Source organism: Mus pahari, chromosome 17, assembly GCF_900095145.1.
Source record: "Mus pahari chromosome 17, PAHARI_EIJ_v1.1, whole genome shotgun sequence".
Taxonomy (NCBI): domain Eukaryota; kingdom Metazoa; phylum Chordata; class Mammalia; order Rodentia; family Muridae; genus Mus; species Mus pahari.
Window position 1 is genome coordinate 66,079,788 of NC_034606.1, and position 22,208 is coordinate 66,101,995.

General features: G+C 50.8%; 1 protein-coding gene across 1 annotated transcript; it reads right to left on the reverse strand.

The window, feature by feature from the left end:
* Nucleotides 1-1,196: 1,196 nt before the first annotated feature.
* On the reverse strand, nt 1,197-21,858 carry LOC110334569 (keratin, type II cytoskeletal 75). Its single transcript, XM_021216294.1, has 19 exons — nt 21,358-21,858; nt 20,638-20,852; nt 19,661-19,721; nt 19,037-19,132; nt 18,169-18,333; nt 16,302-16,427; nt 15,942-16,162; nt 14,241-14,275; nt 12,888-13,109; nt 10,871-10,899; nt 10,305-10,778; nt 8,389-8,597; nt 7,182-7,242; nt 6,297-6,392; nt 5,163-5,327; nt 4,232-4,357; nt 3,248-3,468; nt 2,690-2,724; nt 1,197-1,423 (listed from the first exon to the last, which is right to left on the reverse strand). The coding sequence occupies exons 1-19, from the start codon at nt 21,856-21,858 to the stop codon at nt 1,197-1,199; spliced, it is 3,285 nt and encodes a 1,094-aa protein (XP_021071953.1).
* Nucleotides 21,859-22,208: the final 350 nt, after the last annotated feature.

The following is a 22,208-nucleotide window of genomic DNA, read 5'->3' on the forward strand; positions in this document are numbered from 1 at the left end:
AGACTGGAATGTAAAACTGTCGTGGGCCTTGGGAATTCTTGTCTAATTGGGCCGTTTCATGTTGTCCTCTTAGCTTTGGGTCTGAGAGTGAAGGGCGTAATTAGAGGTCAGGTGATGGTTGGTAGGCGGATGGAGGAGAGTGGGCTGGCGTGTTAGGAGGTGGAACTGGGAGTAATAGGGCCCAGGAAGCGGTGTGAGGAATAGTGGTACTGCTTCGGGGAGGATGGGTAGTGGGCTGAGCCACGTGGATGCCACAGAGCCACCACCCTCCTCCCTCTGTCTCCAGGATGGATGCCGGTCTCAGGAACCCCAGACTCAGGGTAGCGTTCTTCACTGCGCCTGCGCGACCATCTATTCCCAGAGTTCCCAGTTCTGATGTTCCCATTGGGTATGAGACACAACACACTCAGTGCACAACGTCATGGGTGCTCAGTGACATTTTATTGCAGCAGTTTTGGGAAGTAGGCAGGCATGCGTGAGAGGAGGGGACAGCTCGGGAGGTTTGGCTGCTACTCCGAAGCTGTTAACTTTCAGTTCACACGGCACAGTGGCTGACAGACCAACTGCCTTTGGGAAGTACTTGGGTCTTGAACTCGTAGTGGGTATTTGAGGACTCACAACCCTTCAGACTAAACCACTGTGGAGACCAGGTTCCAAAACCCTCTGTGCAATTCCTTCTGTGCAACCAGGAGTGCCCCCGTGTCCCTGGAACAAGAGTAAGCAGCAAAGACCTGCCTTTCTCTGACCAGCTCTGCCTTGAGGGACCAGAGAGCCTTCGTTTAGCCAGGACAAGGGATGCATGGTCCTCGCAGCTCAGAGTCACTCAGGAGCTGGGAATCAAAGAAAGCTGACTTTGGGCCACCAAGGTCAAGTTTAAAGTTCCCATTTAGGACTAAGAGCCTCTTGTGGTTGCAGGGTCCAAACAGGTTGAGAAGGACTTTCTGCACTTCCCTACCACTTAAGGGGAAAGGTGTAGCCTAGAGCAGTTGAGTCTGTGTGGGTAAGGGAGGACTTTGAGATCAAGAATGGGTGGGGTATCTCTCTGGAGACCTTCCTGGAGGCAGAAGGATAACCTTAAAACTCACAGGCCACTTGGTATCCGTGCCTCTTGCTGGGGACTGTGGGCATGGGCTAAGCATCAGGCCTTAGTGCTGGGGAGATGGGGGCTCAGGGACAGTGACAAAGCGGGTGATACTTTAGCTCCTGTAACTCTTCTTGGTGGATGATGTCTTGGAGACAATTCTCATGCTTGAGCTACTGCCGCTCACACTGCGACCACTGGTGGAGCTAAAACCTCCGCTGCTGCCTCCGCCCCCATAGCAGAGGCCACTCCCACTGTAGCCGCCTCCGCTGTAGCCGCCGCCACTCACGCACAGGCCACCACCTCCACTGTAGCCTGTGCCCCCGGAGGAAGAGACCACAGCTGAAAGAAGAAGGCAGCTGTCAGACATCCCTCCCTCGCTCCTATCTAGGTTGCCTCTCCTGCACAGTGCTTTGGCTCCAGGCAGCTCTCTCCCCAAGGAGCCTGGGAAGACAGACAGCTGTCTTCTGAAGCAGCAGGCTGGTAGGGTGAGCCTGACTTCAGATCTCCTCACTGCCTGCTGAGGACTAACATCCATACGGGGGCTCCGTGACTTCCAAAGCTTTCACGGCTGTGGTGTACTGGTCCCTCAAAGTAATATCATTATGGCAGGGACCCCTTTTTACAGATGAAGAGATGGAGGTACAAAGAGATCAAGCAGCATGCACAAGGTCACCTCCTCCTGAGTCCAGGTCTTAGGCTCCTGGGCTGTATTGTCCCTTTCTCTACTGGGGCTCTACATGAGAAGGAACATAAGGGCTCAAATTTGCATGGGGGACTTTGGACACCCATATCAGGACTGATCCAATGGTTGCCTAAATCTCCCTGCCAACTATTAGAATCTGTTCGGCTTCATTACTCGATATGTTAGTGTCTGCCTTACTACTTCAGCAATCATGAGCTCAGTTCTGTATAGGACCGTGTCCTAGCCTGTCAAATACTTGAAGCAGTGGCCAGCCCTCCCTCTGGGAGTCTGTTCCTCCCATGAGGTGTCTTCTGATTCTTTCTCTAGTGGGCCACAGGCTCTGGCTTCCCTGGTGTTCTCTGACCCAGCCAGGGCCCAGGGCCTCTCATCTCCAGAACCAGGACTCAGTGCCACCGTACTACCTAAGACAACAAGAGATCACCCCTTCTGGTCTCCTCCCGGATGCCCAGGCCATGTTGAGATGTCTGTTTTCCTTGCTCAGTTGATTTGCTTCAGTTCTATATAAGCGGCTATGTACGTGGTACAGGTCTGTAAGTGGCTTCCTGTTTCTGCCAGAATAGCTGAAGGCTGGGGACCCTGGCTGCATGGGGAGTACTGTCCTGTGCAGGCTCCTCTGAGGCTAGGCTGAACATGTGACCACATCACAGTCTCTCAGGGATTAGAGGTCCCCTGCAGTGTTCAAGGACACTTTCTCAGAATAAGAAGCAGACCCTGGACTCCTTCCCCAGAGACAGGGAACATTCAGTGCTCTTGACACTAGTGGGGAAGGAAACCAAGGAAAGAAGAGGGGCTTCATGACATATTCACCCCAGTTGCTCACTTTCAAATCTCAGGGATGCTAGGGACTCCCATTTCACTCTCCTCCCCCTCCACTCTTCTGTCTTCCCGAGACATTTACTCACAGATGTTCACGGCACCAACACCTTCTCCAGTGAGCCTGCAGCAGATGGAAAGAGAAGGCATGTCACTGTGGAGGGCCTAGAGAGCTCTGGGTCCCTCGAATCAGTGCTGAGCACACGCTGTGGGCCAAGCCCCGTGTTTAACAAGCTTGATATTTATCTTATGAGCACTAGAAGCTAACAAAAATACACAAGGGGGAACCTAGAGGAGGAATCAAGTCAAGATACAGAGAGAAACAGAAACTGAGACCCCATGCCAACGAGGCAGAATGGAGTAAAATGTAAGACATGTCTGGGATGGTTTACTGTTCCGGAGGTCAATATGAAAGGCACAAGTTACAATGTCGCTGCTTAGGGACAGCTAAGAGACTGTGGCTGCAATTGTCTCATAGCTTTGACCCTGGCCCAGGCCCAGCTGGAGGAGGAAATCTCTGAGAGAACAGCATTGGCCTCTGACCTTGGCCTTTCTGTGTAAGGGCATTGTAGTCAGTAGCTCATGTGGCCTCTGTGGCATGCTATCATGTTCTGGTAGCATCTATCTAGGCCATGATGGGGACCCACCTGCACTCCTCGCCCTCCAGCAGCTTCCTGTAGGTAGCGATCTCTATGTCCAGCGCCAGCTTGACGTTCATGAGCTCCTGGTATTCGCGCAGCTGACGGGCCATGTCCTGCTTGGCCTTCTGCAGGGCGTCCTCCAGCTCGGCCAGCTTGTTCTTGGCATCTTTGAGGGCCAGCTCCCCGCGCTGCTCAGCATCAGCAATGGAAGCCTGGAGTGTGGCACACTGCTCACAGGAGAAAGGAGGAGTCTGTGATACTGTTCATGGATTTCCATGTGGGTTAGATTAACTGCCCTGGAATATGTTAATGCAATGGAAGTCAGAGTGTTGTGTCTGAAGATAAGATTGTTCACGGTCCCCAAGGATGACATAGAGTTACCTGAATGAGAAAATGGCTTTCTGTGTTCTTTCTCTGGGCAGTGGGTAAGTACATAAACCAAGACAAGAGTGACCATGTGGCCATGGTCAGAGGAATGGCCTGTCCCAGTGTGCATCCCTAGTCCCAAGAGGCCCTCAATCGAGAGATTTCCATCTGCATCAAATGAGTTCAGCCCATGTACTGGCTAGCTTTATGCCAACTTGACACAAGGTAGAGTTATCAGAAAGGAAGGAACCTCAATGCCTCCATAAGATTGGCTATAGGGGATTTTCTTAACTAGTGACTGATGGGGGAGGGCCCAACCCATTATGGGTGGTGCCATCCCTGGCCTGGTAGTCCTGGGTTCTATAAGAAAGAATGCTGAGCAAGCCGTAAGCAGCACACCTCCATGACCTCTGCATCAGATCTTGCTCCAGATTCCTGCCATGCTTGGGTTCCTGTCCTGACTTTCTTTGACAATGAACTTTGATATGGAAGCCGATTTCCCCCAAGTTGCTTTGGTCATGGTGCTTCATCACGGCAATAGTATCCTTAACTAAGACTGCCCAGATCCAAATCTTCCCCGATGCAGAGGCACGGATGGGATGGCCTTTGAGATGTCAGTCCTACCTGCTTCTTCAGGTTGTCAATCTCAGAACGCAGCCTCTGCATGGCCCGGTTCAGCTCAGAGATCTCCATCTTAGTAGTACGGAGGTCGTCCCCACGTTGGCCAGCAGACCGCTGTAGCTCCTCATACTGGGAGGAAGAAGGGACTTTGGGTGAGGGATGTGTGCAGTCACCAGGGATAGCCAGGTCCAAGGGGTGAGGGCTGTGGATCCCCTGAACCATCTAGACTTTCAGCGCACTGCTTGGAGGGTCCTGGATTGTCTCACCCTGTCCACTGAATCCACTGACACCATGTCTTGCTCTGGACTTGTTTCCCATATCCGCACACTTCAGCCAACAGCAGATGCTCATGGTTCTTCCCCCTGTTCCTGCTCCTGGCCTCTCTTCCCTCCCTTCTGCTCCATGCATCTGACCCTCCAGATCAGCACATACATGTGGGGACGCTTTATGATAGGGAATCTTCCTCTACATACATTTGTCATGACACCAGAGCATACTGTCTCCATGACTCCTAGCTCAGAGTATCTACTCCAACTTGGGAAATCTCATTCTGTGATCTATATATAAAGTCTTTGTGCCCAGAGCCGCCGTTCTAGCTGGCTCCAGCTCTTTTTGCTCTGTCCTCTCCTCGAAGGCATTAGGCCTTGGTCTTGACCTCACCCCTTCCTGTTGGCATGGTGACTGCAGCTGACCACTATGCCCACCTCTTTGATGTAAAGCTTTGTAGGTATTTGTCATCTGTCCTGGGATGAGACCTGGCATTTCTGCCTATATCTGACTATTCCCCTTGCTTCTGGTGATTTTGGCCCTTGGTAATGCTCAGAACATATGTAAGCTCTAAGTTAAACTCAGCTACTTTGGTCCCCATTAGGCTGAGACACTGGAAATCTCTAGTCCTTATGCCTGGGTAATTGGATAGATCTTGGCACCTCACCTTGGTCTGGTACCAGGATTCAGCCTCTGCACGGCTTCGATTGGCAATGTCCTCATACTGGGCCTTGACCTCGGCAATGATGCTGTCCAGGTTCAGGCTGCGGTTGTTGTCCATGGACAGGACCACAGAGGTCGCAGAGATTTGAGCCTGAAGCTGAGCCAGTTCCTGTGATTGAGCCCAAAAAGGAGAGATGAAACAGGGCTTTTATGCACGTGCATATGTGCATGCACATGTGTGCAGTTTTTGTGCACGTGTGCAGATATGTGTATGAGTGCACACATGTGCTTTGGAGATGGTAATCCCTTGGGGCAGGTTCCGGCACAGAGGTTCTTTCACGGTGGAGTACAGCTTCCTGTTGTTCAGGAAGCCCACTGACTGTCAGTGCTATGATATCTCACTCTCTGAAGAAGCCCAGCCTGTCACACGCAACTGAGACCACACCTTGGGCAAGAAGCCTGAGTCAGAAGGGACCAGGCACTGCTCAGTCCCATCCTTTCCCCTGACTGCCCTGTGCTATGTTCTTTAGGGATGGGGCATGAAGATAAGCTAGAAAACAGCAGAAGGGGTACCAGAGAAAAGTCCAAAAATCAGGCTCTTGATTATGTCTGTGGTGTCCCTGCACCCACAGAAGAGAACCCGGGCACTCCATAAAATCATGTCTTTATGAGAAGCAAGCGATTGTCATAACTGTTTAGAAAGCACCAGCAGGCTGGGTGACTGCTGCTGATGGGTATACTTGCACCAATTTCTTGTGCTCTAAGAATAGCAGCAGGGTGGGACTGGGCAGGGCTGAGCTGGGCACGGCAGAGCAGGACTAAGTGAGCCACGTCACTCAGATAGTTCTGTAAGAATCCCTTGAATTTGGTGACATGCAGATATTCTGTCTGTTCAACAGAACACACTTATTCTAATTATTCTGGTTGGCCAAGATTGAGTTTTTCACCCTTGGAAACTTCTTGTTACTTCCAGGAATCTCACTTTTACCCCCTTCAAAGATCTGCTCCATGAATTGCAATCCACAGATGGTTTGGGGGGGAGGGGCAGAGAGGAGGCCAGAAAAGACAGACAGCTTGTGTGCCCCTCCCCCAGTGCTCCCAGCCTCCAGCCCTCCAGATAGGGTACCCGGAGTCTCACCGCTTCAAAGAAAGCTCTCAGGAAGTTGATCTCATCCATCAGGGCTTCCACCTTGGCCTCTAGCTCCACCTTGTTCATGTAGGCAGCATCCACGTCCTAGGCGCAGAGCATGAGGTCATTCTGGGTCCTACCCCTCCTGGGTTGCCTAGCAGCCTCTGGAAATTACCTGTGAAGCTAGTGGGACAGCTCCAGCTCCCCAGGGAGCACACTGTCTTCCCTGAATGTTATCGAGTGGCACTGGAGAGATGGGAGGTCTTCATAATATGACCTTCAGGAGTGCCTGTCTGCTGCTCATCAGTGAGGACCATATGCAAGGGTCTCCTATGTCCCCTTCTAAGGTGAGGATACTCCATTCTAGGTCAGAGGCTCCCATTACCTATGAGCTCTTCCAGCCTCTCCCCAAAGACTGCATGGCCTCTCTCCTCACACCTCTGTCCATCCCATTTCCCTTCACTTCTCCTCTGAGCTGCTGTTCCATTCTTTCTTCAGTAAAATCCTCAGAGGATTATTTTCCCCCTGCCCTCTGCCATTCTCAAAGCAGGACAGCCAGAACTCTAGACTTCCACTGCTCAATCCTCCTATGGCTCTGCTTAAAGATCTGTTTTGTGTTCTGGATTCTGAGCTGAGGACCAGGTCCAGATGGCTTCCCTCATCCTACATTGCCCTGTGCAAGGAGAGGGGCTGGTGCCACGACTCTCATAGCTTGAACATGGGAGTCCTAGATCCTGACCTGCTTCTAACTACCTCTGGACAACAACCTGAACCTCCCCAGCTCCCAGTGTTCTATGTTTAAAGTCAGATATGCCTCCAGGAAAACCACAGGCTTCAGTGGAAGTTCTGCCTCTCCCAAGAACCTAACACCTGTGAGAATGCCCTTGCACTTACTTTTTTGAGTACCACAAACTCATTCTCTGCCGCTGTGCGTCTGTGGATTTCCTCTTCGTACCTGTGGAAAGGGCCAAGAAGAGTGGGTGTTGGGAGGAGGGTTTGAGAGTGCGGTTGGACTCATTCTATCTGATCCAGCTCTTGAAGTTCTCCTGCATAACATCCTGCATATTCTTTAGCTCAGGGGTATGGCAGATGGGCACACTTGGAGAACATTCTGTGGTGATGTGGTCTCCTCATACATATGTGGCCTGGAATCCCAAATCAAACACCCATACTTCTGCTAAAAGAAAACTCAAACTGAAAGTGGCAAAATAGCATCATGCCTCTACCTGTGATGTATGTTCATACAGCCTGGATCTCCAAAGAAGCCTGTCACTTCTCTGATCTCCTCCCCCTCCTCCTCCTCCTCCTCCTCCTCCTCCTCCTCTTTCTTCTCCTTCTTGACTGGCAGCCCCTGTCCTCTAGCCTGGTTTCTGCCACCCTGCTATGTCCCCCCATACTTCAACCACACACACTTTCTGTCACGAAAGTGGAGTCTTCAATCCGATAGGCTCACCCACCCCAGATTACTCATCTTAAATTTGGCTGTAGAGACTCTGGCACCCAAGGCATGCTACAGTACTCTCTGTACACAGTCCTTTCAGAAGGGAGCTTCCCTTTCATTGCAGTCCACCCAGACTGCCTCAGAATCAGGGCATCCCATGCTCCCTGCAGAAACCAGATGGGTTTTGTGGAGTTATTAATTATGTCTGGGAAACTGCATGTGGTCTTGGGACAATCTTTTTCTTCTCTATTTCTCCAGCCTCCTGGGCAGGGCTGGAATGAAGGTATAAACTCTATAAATGAACACTTAGTTGAATAAATGGAGGGGTGGAGCCTCTGGCTTTAATTCTTCACTTGTGAGTTGCCCTTGGGTAACTTGGGAAAGTGAGTGGATGTCTCAGAGCCTTCATTTTCTGTCTGCCAAGGTTGTTACATCTGGACAAGTCTTTGGGCTCATTTGTACATTTCCTTGTTAACTCCATCTCTCCCTTTCTCAAACACCAACGTCTTATGCCTCAAGTGTGTGTCCTATTCCCATCAGATGGGGCAGATGTGGAGAACTGCTGAATGCAGTAGAACTGGATAGCACCAGTTCCTCTCCTTTAGCCTGACCTCCCCTGAATCCATGGCTCTGGGCCACATAGATGGAGGACCCACTCACTTGTTCTTGAAGTCCTCCACCACGTCCTGCATGCTCTTCAGCTCCGTTTCCAGCCTTCCCCGCTCCCCTCCCAGGCACTCCAGCTGGCGCCTCAGGTTGGTGATGTAGGCTTCGAACATAGGCTCTAGATTGGTCCTGGTTGTTTTGTGCTCTTGGAGGAGGCTCCATTTGGTCTCTAAGACTTTGTTCTGCTGCTCCAGGAACCGCACCTGTCCCGGCCAAAGGTAAGAGGCTGTGAAGGCTTTCCTCCTCCAGTCTCTTACATGCTCTGTGACATAGGACACCCAATAAATAGTAGGAGACCCTACATGACCCCAAAACTTAGGTGGTGGCTTCTACCCTCTCCCCTGAGCTGCAAGGAGACTAGGACATGGAGAGTCAAGTCAGTGTTGGTGCAGTGGGCTTGGGAAGTAAATGATAGATCCAGAGGGGCTGGAAGCCATCTGAATATACCTGATCATGTTGACATGAGTTAACTTACAGAAAAAAAACACTAGCTAACTGAGCCCAAACTGATTCCTATGATATGGGTGGGAGGGATCTGGTAGAAAATTCTATCTGTCCATTTCCTTTCTGGGAGGATTTTTCAGGATCTGGAACTCAGAATCAATTGCCTGTCATTCTAGAAATGTTAGTATAGGTCATTCTGGAATTGCACTGAGGAGCCTGGGCACAATCCCAGCCATGTGTCTCACTAGTCATGTGGCCCTGAGCAACCAGCTCCCTGGAGTTGCTCCTGAGTCCCTTGTGGTCTTAAGCTATTATTTGGTTTCTGGATCTGATCCATCTGATCCTGGTTCTGGGAATTGTGCATAGCTTTTCCTTAACCTGAAGTCCTTCCACTGGGAGGAAACGGAGTGTCACTTACCTTCCAAGAATGCGGGAACACATGCCTTCAGAGATAGCAGTGTCCCCACAGGGTCATTTATAGATGTTAAGGACCATTTTCCCTTGCCATTCCCACCACGGAAGAGAGAGTGCCCTGGCTCCAAGTCCTACCCAATCCATCCACCACTCCCCTCTCCAGTCGGAATAAACCAGGAAAAGACAAACTCCAGGATCTCCCCTTCTCAGCCAGGTTCCTGGAAGTCATGCCCCTGTTGGGATAACCCAGGCAGTGACACAGGTCACCGGATCAACAAGATGACAGTGTTTAAGAACTGCTGCCCGAGCAGTGTCTTTCGCTGGGTCTATCCACCCAATGATCTGCTCCCAATGAGGAGGCATTTGTAGTTCAGCAGAGCCACAAAGGGATCTGACAGTCCATCTGTTCCACCCTACTGCGGCTTGAGAAGAGGGGTGGCTTTCCTCTCAGTAGTCTAAACTGTAGCCTGAGCTGGACACCTCTCAGCTCCACACTCTTCTTCATCCCAGGGATGTATGTAGCCTGAGGGGTCCAGGGCTGTGATGGAGCTCTTTCCCAGCAGAGGTATGAGATAGTGCACAATGGCATCAGGTCCCACAGGCCTCTCTCCCTGTACATTTAGGACCCTTAGGAGCCCAAATCACAGCCATTGGAATGGAGGCTGCAGTCACACACTTCATCTCACCATGCACACAGTATCCTACACCCAGGCTACTCCCAGGTATACCAACAGGGAAATACCTCTGCCTTGGGAAAAAGAAAGAGACCCGATGCACTTCCATGCAACAAAGCCTTTGTTTCCTTATTGCCTTCCCTCCAATCTGTCTAGCTGAGCTCATGATCACTGACCACCAGAGTAGCAGAGTCTTCGCTGTGGGTCTGAGAACTCAGGCTGAATGGAGGTAGACTCTGGTCGGCTACCCCACCAGCAGACTGCCTAGGTACCGATTTCATGCATCCTGGAAAGCCAAAGGTGACCTCAGGAAATCCCAGAAAGTAAAGATTCCAAAAGGCAGCTGCGACAGCAGTGTGGACCCTGCTTGCCTCTCACCTTATCTATGAAGGAGGCGAACTTGTTGTTGAGGGTCTTGATCTGTTCCTTTTCCTCCTTTCGAACCCGCTGGAGAGATGGATCAATCTCCAAGTGGAGGGGTGTAAGGAGACTCTGGTTGACAGTGACTTCATGGATGCCTCCAGCTCCAGGGGCCATCCCACCTCCAAATCCATACCCACCATAGGCTCCCCCAACTCTGTATCCTATGCCGCCGACACCCAGACCACAGGCAGTGCCCCCAAAGCTGGCTCGGCTGGAGCGGTAGCCCCCACCAATGGAGATCCTCTTGTTACCCCCAAAGCTGTGGAGGCTTCTTGTTCCAAAACCACCCCCTATGCCACCTCCGAAGCTCTTCCCACTCTGGGACACAGAGACAGAGCTGAAACCCGGCCGACATCCAGGAAGGAGGCTAGCCGAGGAGGCACTGAAGTTCCGCGTGCCCCCAGACTTGATGGTCACCGAGGAGGATCGCTGGGTCATGGTGGAAGTCGGCGTCAAAGGTCAGCGGAGCAAAAGAATGTCAAGAGTGGAGAGCCTTCGAAGTCTAGCTCGCCCCGGCTTACCTCGAGTTTTATCCCTTTCAAGAACTGGGCTTGGCCAGAGTAGATCAAAGACCACTGTGTTGTGTTCACCCCAATGGCATGTCTGGCCACAACCCATCTTCCTGCCTGCTAATCACGGTGGGGAACACCCTACCCTGGGCAGGATCAGGCCTGGGAAGTCCAGCCTGAGGCACACCTGGATCCAGAGCTCCCCACTTGCCCAGGTTCTCAGTCACAAACTCTGGACTGTCCCTGTCCCCCAAGCTTCCATCGACAGCTCTTCCCTCCACGCCTAACTCCCAGACCCAAACATCTGATTGTGCCTGTTCCATCTTGGTTACTTACATATGTATTTTAAAAATCCATTCACCGAGGGTCGAGTCTGTGCCACACCACGTGGTAGGTCCACCACAACATTACATTTTATTTTTTTTATGAAAATGGATGGCAGATCATTGCCAACATTTTTTTTTTTTTTTTTTTTGCGGTACCATGGGAGACAAACTCCAACTGTTTACCTTCCAACGTTGGATGTTTTTGCCCTTGGTTTCTACCTGCAACCATCCGCCTCAGGTCACATGGCCAGGGGATCCTGGAGACAACATTAGAACCCAGTGACTGACTGGGCTGTGTGCTCAGAATCCCTTGTGCTTCACATAGCAGGGGAAAGTGATGTCTCTGGTCCTTCCTATGAAGTAGTCTGAGCCCCCCCCCCCACATTCCCACCCTCTTCTTTCCTCCCTGGTCTTAGCTAGTGAATTTGGCAATTATTTGCCCAGTTTTCCTGTCTACTCTGAAATTGTTGCCCTCAACAATTCTATACTTCAGTCTCTTTATCTCACATCCCTCCCTTCTGACTCCTATAATAGAACTTCTCCTTTCTGAGCATGGGTGGCTTTCTGGTTGGCAGCTCCTATCAGTAATCCTATGTGACGAGCCCACCCTGACCAAACACCTCGATCCCACTCATGATTAGTACCATCATTCCCCCTTGGTCCTGAGGGGAGAGGTTCAGGAGACTATAAACTCAGGAATGGGGAGCTTCCTGGGTGTCTCCCTGTCTTGCAATTATGGGCTCATTTGCTCCTTGGCCGCGGGGCTGACTTTTAACTCCTCTCCTGCTCTGTTATTTCTCTGCTCAGGTCTACAAGTTTGAAGCTGTCAGGGAACAATCAGCTCCTTTGCTGGCCAGTGCCTTGACCACCCATCCTACGTCAGTGCTGTCCCAGGAACACAGGCTGATTTGGGGAGGGTATGGCCTCACCCTGCATGACATACAGAGCAGGAGGCTGGGCAGGGCTCTGCCCATGGGGTTGGGACTTCCCAAACAAGCATTCCAAAGAGTAGGAGCTGCTAGAGGAGGAAGACTATTGGTCTGCTGCCCTCCCCATGCTCCCCCCTTCTCAGCACCCCCCAGCTTCTCTGGAAGGGGCAAGAGCTACTATGCCTTAAGTACTGCTTGTATGGAATAACACTGGCTGGGGCTGCCTGAGAGTCAGAGTTGCTCCAGGCTCATCAGTACTGCACACAGAGGACTGAGCCAAACACATGACACATGCATTTAATAGGCACATTCCAGGTGGAAACAGAGGAGTTTTGAGTCTAGCTGGTAGTTTATAAGCAGCCAGAGAAGGACAAGACAGCCTGGCATTGAGGATGGCCAGGGAGACACGTACTCCTCCATTGCTGCACCTGGAGGAAAGGGGCAGGTGGTACCGAGGGGGCATTTGTAGATGTTTGGGTGTATTTGCAGGTGTCCTGCCCTGACAGATCCATTTATTGTGAACTTTGGAGGGGCGTGAGCTTTGGGTCTGTGTGTCTAACACAAAGAAGTACCAGGAGCAGCCTAGGGCTGTCAGGAGGCTGCCATAGGCCAGGGAATGGGTTTAGCCAGGATGCCAGGATCCCAGGCAGCTGAGGAGGGGGATATTGTGACGAGGATATGAGAGATGGACCCCAGGCATCCAGTTATAAGTGTAAGGAGGCTTCGGAGCAGTGGCAAGGGAGACTGCCTGCTGGCCACCTCAGTGCTTGTAACTCTTCCTGGATGATGTGCTAGAGACAAACTTGATGCTGGAGCCACTGCCCACTGGTCCCCGGCTGCTACTGGTGGTAAAGCCAGAGCCTCCCAGACCTGTGCCCAGGCTGTGCCCACCATTGGTCGTGAAGGTGTAGCCACTGTTCCCACCAAGACCCAGGCTTCCACCTCCAATGTTGGCGCCACCACCATAGCCACTGGAAACCGTAGAAGTGACCACAGCTGTGGGAAAGAGGAGACAGGATCAGAATTGCAGGGAGGAGAGAAGGAAGGTGCCTGTGACCTGGAGCTTCTACGGTCACAGACAGATGCTGGCCCTCCTAATTCCTGCTTGCACGGTGAGATCCTGTCTCCACCTCTGCTGGACTGTGCTGCCTCCTCTCTGCTGCCCACTGCCTCTCTTCTAGAACCTGTTGGAGACACTTCCCTCTCTGCTACGTACGGCCACGGCTGCTCTGTCTGAGCCTGTCTGCCTCTTCAGGTTTGACTCTGGAGTCTCCTTCCTTCTGGACACTCACAGGAATACACATGTCCTTCCCCTGCAGTCCCCCCTGGTGTGACACTGTAAACCCAGACCGTAGCTACTGGAAAAGTCTATCACCTCCTGGCAGCAACACACTCTGTAGCAGCAAACTCTTACCAGACTGTTCAGAGCTGGCAGGGCCATCTCTCACTAGCTACGCGTTGTGTCTAGTGTAAGAGTTCTCTCCAAAGGTCTAGGCAAAGCCAGGAGCTTTTGTGTACCTTGGCCCTGTCACATGCTCACCTCCAAGCTCTTGAACCTAGACTTGCAACCCCAAGGGATCTTGTAAGACAATCTCAGGAACCACCGCAACGGGTACAGTGGTTGGCCCTGTCACTCCACAGGGAAGAACCATGAGCCTAAAGACTCTCATCTAATCTGGGAACTAGAGGTATTCCAACTAGGTGTTGGAATTTGAAGCCAGCCCGGGTCCCATGAAGTCTGTCTTAAATCCCCACCCCCCTCCCCAAATCCCTCTAGTTCTGCACCTACGGTCACTCGGGTGGCATGGATTTAACTCAGTGGGAAACAAACAAAAGACGAAGACATGACCAGGAGCAGAGCTTGTTTGTATGAGGCAGAGGTAAGACAGGGTGGGCATGTGGGAGTGTAGTCAGAATACATGCGAGGCCCTAGGTTCAACTCCCAACACTACCGTAAGTAAATAAATAAATTAATCAAGCCCCTCTAACCCACTATGACTTTCTCTCCAACAAACTCAGGCCCCCAGACTTTCTCAAAGTGAACTCTGCCTGTGGAGTTCTCACAGCTGCCTCGTATCCACCCTTCTCCTGACCACGTGAGCCCCAGGCCACAGGGGTCATACTCACAGATGTTCACTGGCGAAACTCCCTCTCCACTCAGCCTGGTTGGGAGAAAAGGAGGGAAGGTTACTGTCCAGGTTGTCACTTGGCAGGCATTTGCAATGACGAATTTATGATCATTTTAAGTGCACTGAAAAACCTCATTATTATTATTTTTATTGCAAGGAGTCATGCAGGTTTAAAACTCTGAAAATACTTGAGATACTAAAAATAGTAAGGGTCTCATAAATGGAGCCTGTGGTTTGGAGCCGTGACGCCTGTAACTTTAGAAGCACAGTTTGGGTTTGAACCAGGCCCCCACCTGAGGCAGCGAAAACCAATCGCAGACTAGAGTTCATTAGAACGGTAGGACATTCTCTGTAACCATATTTCTCTCTCAACAAGGGATTCTTGTCAGTCACCAAGGCTTTTATAGGTGTGGAGAGGTGTCCAAATCATGAAAATAACAGTAGTTACAATCAGTCTATTATTGACTTAGCAACTGGCCTTCATCCCTGAGTTCACATGGAGCTAACACTCACATTACTGAGAACCTGTGACAGTCATTACTTCTCTCAACAATCCTATTAGGTAGGGATTATCATCTCAGTTTTACAGCAGGAAAGTGAAGGTCAGAGACCACAGGCTTTGAAACAAGATTTATCTACCCTCAAAGCCCATTGCTTTGGCCACTAAACTGACTGACAGCAAGATTTGTATGTTTTTTTAACTTAAGCAAAACATTTTTAGGGGTGCAGAGATACCACGTGGTTAAGAGCACTTGTTCCTACAGAGGATCCAGGTTCCCACAACCCACAGGATGGCTTACAACCATTTGTAACTTCAGCTTTCGGGGGATCCAATGCCCTCTTTGACTTCCACAGGTTCCAGACAAAACACTCACACATATAAAAATAAATAAATAAATAGGCCCTTAAATTTTATGTGTATGTCTATGTGTGGGTATATGCTTACTAGTGTAATTGACAGAAGAGGCCAGAAAAGGGTGTTGGATCCCCTGCAGTTGTAATTACAGGCTATTATTAGCCACCCATTGTGGATGTCAAAAACCAAACTTTGGTCCTCTGTTAGAGCAGAACATGTTCTTAATTATCCAGTCACCTCACCAGCTCCAAGAACAAAATGAAACAAAACAAAACAACAAAACAAACTAAATAAAACCTGGAAATACTTGTTACATACCATGAGTGGTTGCAAGTGTTTCATAACTTTGCCTTATTTTAACCCTCTAAACAATATATAACATCAGAATTATCACTACCCCCATTTGACAGACAGGAATACTGAGATGCAGGATGGTTAAGTAACTTGCCCTTAGTGACACAGCCACCAAATGGAAGATTACCAAAATCCTATGTGCTATGGGGTGTCACAGAATCTAGTCCCTTTATTCTTCCCCTGAAGAAATTAAGGGCTGGAGGGAGACCAACTTTTCATAATGAGTAGGGACCTATAAGCCCAAATCTAGGACAGTTTCTTTCAGTCCAGAGCCTTTTACCCCACTTTTTCAGGTCCACCATGCAACCAGCACTCTCCTTTAACAGGGTGTGATTGCTTAGATCTGCTCAGTCCTTATGTTTCTAAGGGGTGCACCTGGATTGACTTAGCAGTTTGGAAAGAGATTTGCACCTGCTCAATGCCACAGCTCAGGCTGCTGAGGTAAGTCTGTTTGCTGTAAGAACAGACTACTGTCACCTCTCCCCTCACCTGCACTCCTCGCCTTCCAGGAGCTTCCTGTAGGTGGCGATCTCCACATCCAGGGCCAGCTTGACATTCATGAGCTCCTGGTACTCTCGCAGCAGCCTGGCCATGTCCTGCTTGGCTTTCTGTAGGGCATCTTCAAGCTCCATCAGCTTGGCCCGAGCATCCTTGAGAGCTAGCTCTCCACGCTGCTCAGCATCAGAGATAGCCGTTTGTAAGCTGGAGCACTGAAGAGAAAGAAGGTGCCATGAGTCTGTGGACAGACCCTGGAGGCGCTGTGATCCTTGGATAGGAGTCCCTGGAGGTGGTGAGATGAGCCAGAAGAAAGGAGCATTCTTGCACTCACTGAACTGTACTGAACTGTACCTGCTTCTTGACGGCATCAATCTCAGATCTGAGCCTCTGGATCATCCGGTTCATCTCTGAAATCTCTTGTTTGGTGTTGCGGAGGTCATCACCATGCCGGCCTGCGGTCACCTGCAGCTCCTCGTACTGTTAAGACCAGAGCAGACCACCTAGTCATATGCCTGTGAGCCGAGCAGGCCCTCACTCACCAGCTAAACTCCCTTTCCCTCACTCTTTCCAGGTGGTTCTTCCTGAGCCCATCTGTTTGTTGGGAGGTAGCTGGCTCTAGAAATAGCACACAAGCTTGAGCTGATCCTGGTTCTCAGATGCCTGTTGCCCGTTTACACTGTTGCCCGCTACACTGTTGCCTATTACACTGTTGCCTGTGTGTATCCAAACATGTAAGCATCCAGTGGCAAACAAACAGGGTCTTTCAGAGCGCCACAAAAGTAGTTCAGTTTGGGTTTGAAGGTGTGTGGTGTGGTGGTGGTGGCTGTGTGTGTGTGTGTGTGTGTGTGTGTGTGTGTGTGTGTGTGTGTGAAAGGAAAGGGACTGAAGGAGAAACATGGAGTTCTCATCTGCAGTATGGGTAAAAGGGAGCCATGTAGTCATCTCAGAGAGAGAACATTCCACACTGGACAAAGGACCTGTGAGAAACTCTGAGGCAGGGGAAATGGCGGTAAGTTGTAGAAGTGAGGAAGTAGCTTGCTCACTGCCACTCTGTGGTGGCGCTTCTTGTATCAGGATCAGCTATGCCCATGAGTTTAGGTAACCTTGTAGACAGTGGTGTTGGGAATCGGAGAGGAAGGGCAGGAGACTGTGTGGATGGTGCCGAGGCTACAAGAGGCATAGTGTTACCTGGTGGAAGCTCTGGTCTTAGAGATACTCATGCTAAATGTACCCAGGGCAAGCAGTATACAAGGGATTGCCACACCCTGCCTCTTCCAGCCTATTCTGCAGAAGGGCTCCTGTCTGAGTTAAGATCCACGGTTTGGAAAGTGCTGGACAGCTGGGCTTGTTCTGCGGCCAGATTCTCAGGATTAGAAGGAACAAACAACCCTAAACCCAAACCGCAGGGAGATGTCTGTTCCCAATTTCACTTTCTGCTGGGGCTAAGTGTACCCCAAATCTCTCTCACTGTCAAGGAGCTGCACAGTGGACCCCTGATATCGGAAAACTGCTTCTTTTCTCCCACTTCCTACCAGAAGGGACTAACAAAGTACAGAGGGCAGCACAAGCGATGGGGGTCAGAGAGCAGTAGGCAGATGCCCCTGTGACAGACTTGGGTTTGGGTCTGGATGGCTCTGGGTCTGCCACACTGTTCTAGGACAAACCTGGCCACCCAGGCTTTCAGCAGTATTTCTCTAAGGTCATCATGCCCTCCTTCTGGCACAAGTGTGTGCATCCTTGTCTTGTAGCTGCTTGTAACTCCCTCTTAGTCTCTCACTTTTCTTTACCCTTTTCTGCTGGACCAAAGACATAGATCTTGCTGAAAGCCCTGTGGTGTCTTTCTTTGTTTCCCTCCTGTGAATGCCCTTCCCCTTTCTGAACTTCTAGACCCCGAATTCTCTGATTGCAGTTTCTGTATTTATAACCTGAAACCTCCGTTTGGCAGAGCAGAGAAGCCCAGATTATAGGAAGAATTCATAAGCCCTTCAGGGCTATGATGCAGACTTTATTGTTTTGGAGTCTCACCCAGTTCAATCATGAGATGTGGACCAGGTATGTCCTTCTGAGCACTGTATACTTCCTGGGCAACACACTGGTGTGTGCTTAGACTTGTATTTAAGCTAGATTTCCCTGGTGTCAAAACTCCACTTGTGAAGTTTCAGTGAGGGACGTGAATGAGTGCAGCCTCAGAGTACTCACCCTGAGCACAGTGCCTCACCTTGGTCTGGTACCAGGATTCAGCCTCTGCCCGGCTTCGGTTGGCAATGTCCTCGTACTGGGCCTTGACCTCAGCGATGATGCTGTCCAGGTCTAGGTTGCGGTTGTTGTCCATGGAGAGGACCACAGAGGTGTCACTCACCTGGTTCTGCATCTGAGACAGCTCCTGCAGGGTTGTCAACTCAGAGTCACCCAAGAACAAACGGAAGGGACCTTGCACTTCTAAGGTAACTAACTACTTAGGCTAGGAATCTCTTCTCTGGCATCCCTGGGAGAAGTCCTTCCAGGTGCCCCTCCCCTCCCCAGTTCTGTTAATCATGTCCCCGGAATTTTCTAGACGACTCATCAGTGTGGTGGTGGGACTGTTCTTTCCGGTTCCAGTGATGCTCTCCACTGGTGATACAATTACAACATGTGAGTTCCCATGTCTCACAGAGGTGTTCTTTGGAATCAGCCCATCCAGCCATCCCAACCCCATAGAGTGACTTCCTTCCTCGTCTTTCCACAGACCCAGGTATTTGCTTTCCAAATGGCAGAGCCCCCTACTGAGGCCTCTTCAGAGGCTAAGCAGCCATCTGGCCAGTGATTTGAACTATAGCTGAGGAAAAGAGTGAGTGCAGTCTTCATCCCCTCTAGGGCTAGGGCTGTCTTGCCATTTGTGCATATGGGGAAAGGTCTCAGAGTCGAAACTGTTTCATGAGTCAAAGTTCCCAGCATTCCTCTCCGGTACCACCTTTCCCCCAGGCTTCCACATAGGATGCTTTGGGGAGAGATGCCAGCTCAACTCACTAAGTGGATGACACCCTGAAGCATCCTTTCCTTTCTAGGCTCTGGTCCCAGGAGCAACAGAAACACGTGCAGATTCTTACTGCCTCATAGATCATCCGGTAGAAGTTGATCTGGTCAGTCAGAGAGTCAACCTTCGCTTCCAGCTCCACCTTGTTCATGTAGGCGCTGTCTACGTCCTGAAATGAACCCAGATCTGAACAGTAAGTCAAAGTGAGCCGAAGGGCATCAAGCCTGGATTTCCAGGGGACTGGGCTAGGTGGTCACTAAAACCAGGGCTTAAGCTTCATGGGCTGACAGAAACCTGAGCAGAAGTAGGGATATATACTGATATAAGGGTTATATTCTGAAAGGTTTGAGCTCATTGGATGGTCTCATCATCGATGTGATATTTCTTGGGGGAGCCCAAGACCAGACTGCCTCATATTCTGAAATGTAAAGTTAAAACACGATCTCTTTCTCTCTCCTCTCCTCCTCCAGCCTCTGCTCTGAAGCGCCTTCTCTCTACCTCTCAAGGCCAGCTCTTGAACTCAGGCGATGGTAAATGCTGTATAAGTCCTACCCCTGATCTATACACCCAGCCCTTCTTTCTTTGAGGTATGGTATCACCATGTAGCCTAGGCTGGCTTCAGGCTTGGTTCTTCCGACTGCAGGGATTACAGGCTCATACATCCATCTCACTTAAGAGACATGCATGCCCCACTCACCTTTTTCAGGCCCACGAACTCATTCTCGGCAGCCGCACGCTTGTTAATTTCGTCTTCATACCTGCAAGAATGAGGGCAAGGGGGGGTGTGTGTGAGGTTGAGCAAGGCTTCTGCTTAATTCTCCCAGGGCTGTAGCAAGAGTTAAAAGGTCTTCCGTTCTTGCCAGCTCTTTGGTGACCTGCGCATGACTTTGGGTGATTCACTTGACCTCTGTTTCTTCCTCCATAAAAGGTAGATAATTCCTTCTGCTTTTTATAAGAAGGTGAGCGTAGACTCATGGGAACAGAATCATGTGCTCAGGCAATTCTAACACTGTAGAGACACACATAGTCCCAATCACCAGAAACACACGCTGCTTCAGTAACGGCTGCTGAAATGGCAAAGAAAACTATTTGTTTCAGGACAGTCTTTCAGGTATATTTTGTTTGAAATATTTTCACTGAGCCTCAGGGCGACCACTGAGAACTGTGCTCCATGGTCATTTGTGATGAAGTAGAGCTCAAACTAGCTAGAGGGGCTTGCTAGCTGCAGCCTTTGCACTGTAGCCCAAACAACGAGCAGATGGTGTTCACCCCCACAAGGAAGAACAGAACCCCTTCTTCCTTGATACCTTCCTTCACTCTGAGCTTATGTCATCTGGGAGATTCAAGCCATCTCAGCCCCTGGGCTCATATCCAGTGGAGATAAACAGCCGACGGTGAAGCAACACTGTTTACCAGGATGAGCTGCAGTGTTCATTTTGACAGATGCTGCTGCTGGTGCCCACCCCAGTGGTGTAGACAGATCAGAACAGGCTCCTCGGTAGCCCTGATGCGGAGACGAAGGCACCTTGGTCCCCTCCATCTCCTGCACTCTGGGCTCCATGCTCATCCACATTCCTGGCTGGTGTGGTATTCACTCCTCTGCATTCTCTGGAGCTCAGAAGAAACAGCCCCAGGGATGGTTGTGTGCAGCCAGGAGCCTGTCTCCCCACTCACCTGACTTTGAAGTCTTCTACAACCTCCTGCATGTTCCTCAGTTCAGCATCCAGTCTGCCTCTTTCAGCTGTGACGCCATCCAGCTGCCGGCGGAGGTCATTGACATACGCATCGAAGAAAGGCTCCAGGTTCTGTCTGACTGTCCTGGAGCCCTGCTCCTGCAGGAGATTCCACTTGGTCTCCAGGACCTTGTTCTGCTGTTCCAGGAAGCGTACCTACAGGGGAGCAGAGAGAATGAGCCTCACTTGAGAAGCTGGGGAGGCAGAACCAGGCACACCTGCTAACAAGGGAGGCAAGCACAAGGGGCTTTTACGCCATGATCGGTCAGCAGCTATGTAATGATAAATCCACCTCCAAATGAGAAAGCCCATGGAAGTACCCTAGAGACTCTAAGATTTTAATGGACTGGCCATGGGGACCAACATAGCGGGAGTCAAAGAGTCTGGGTTGAGTTTCTCAATGCTAATACTTTGGGTCAGGGTAGCAGCACAGTTGGAACCCTTCTTTCTGGAGGGGGACTCCCAGAGAGGAGAAAGAAGCGTCTCTACAAGGTCCTGTGGGCCAGATGGCCTGACCTGAGAATGTCCATGGATGGCACTGGTTGAGCAAAGCTCTTCTCCTGGGGACCCTCCCCTCATTGTTGCTATCTCCAGAGATGAGCCACCCCCACCTAGTTAGTCCATGCACTGGGAACTTGGATGCGTTGCGCACAGGGCCCACCTTGTCGATGAAGGAGGCAAACTTGTTGTTCAGAGTCTTGATCTGTTCCCGCTCTTCTTTCCGCACCCGCTGGATTGTGGGGTCGATTTGCAGGTTGAGGGGAGTCAGGAGGCTCTGGTTGACAGTAACTTCCTGAATGCCTCCAGAGGGACAGACAGAGAAGCCAGGGCCACCAAAGCCCCCTCCGATACCACCTCCATAAGCAAAGCCACTGCTGCCCCCAAAGCCACCGCTAGCCCTGCCACCAAAGCCACCCCTGAAGCCACTGCCAGCGCATCCACCAGTGGAGACCCGCCTGGTCCCCCCTAGGTTGTAGAGGCTGCGGCTCCCAAAGCCAGACCCAATACCACTGATCCTGCCCAGCCCCCCACTGTTTCCTGAGGAGCGGGCCACGGACACAGAGCTGAAGCGGGAGCGTCCAGCGGTAGGCGTGGTGGCTGAGGCTGTGCTGAAACCCCTGCGGCTGCCGGAGTGGAAGGTGATGGTGGACTGCCGGGACATGATGGGTGAAGAAGGCAGCACAGGAGCTTCGAGGTAGATTCGTGAAGGGGATAGAGAAGCCAGGTGGTTAGGGAGGTGCAGGTCCTTAGACTTTTATGGGCCTCCCCCAAAAGGCGGAGCTTGATTAATGAAGGGGCCCCTGCTGATGGCATCCCCTAGGCATCTGCCAGCCCTGAGCTCACCCTGAGTTTCCTGAAGAAAATGACATTCAAATTAAATAAAAAAAAAAATAAAAAAAAAAAAAAAAAAAAAAAAAGAAGGAGCCACTGGTTGGTTGGTTGGCTGCCTCCCTCTCCCCCTCCCCCACGTGGAAACATCTTTCGAGTTATAACTTGATCAGCAGACCAGTG

What these genes read in the sequence shown, in the direction of transcription:
- LOC110334569 (XM_021216294.1), bottom strand. Translation starts at nt 21,858, where the DNA reads ATGTCCCGGCAGTCCACCATCACCTTCCACTCCGGCAGCCGCAGGGGT. An exon ending in ACCGGATGATCTATGAGGCA is followed by an intron (nt 18,334 to 19,036) that starts GTAAGAATCTGC and finishes ACAACCCTGCAG; the next exon opens with GAGCTGTCTCAGATGCAGAA. An exon ending in TGAAAGGGATAAAACTCGAG is followed by an intron (nt 10,779 to 10,870) that starts GTAAGCCGGGGC and finishes ACCATGACCCAG; the next exon opens with CGATCCTCCTCGGTGACCAT.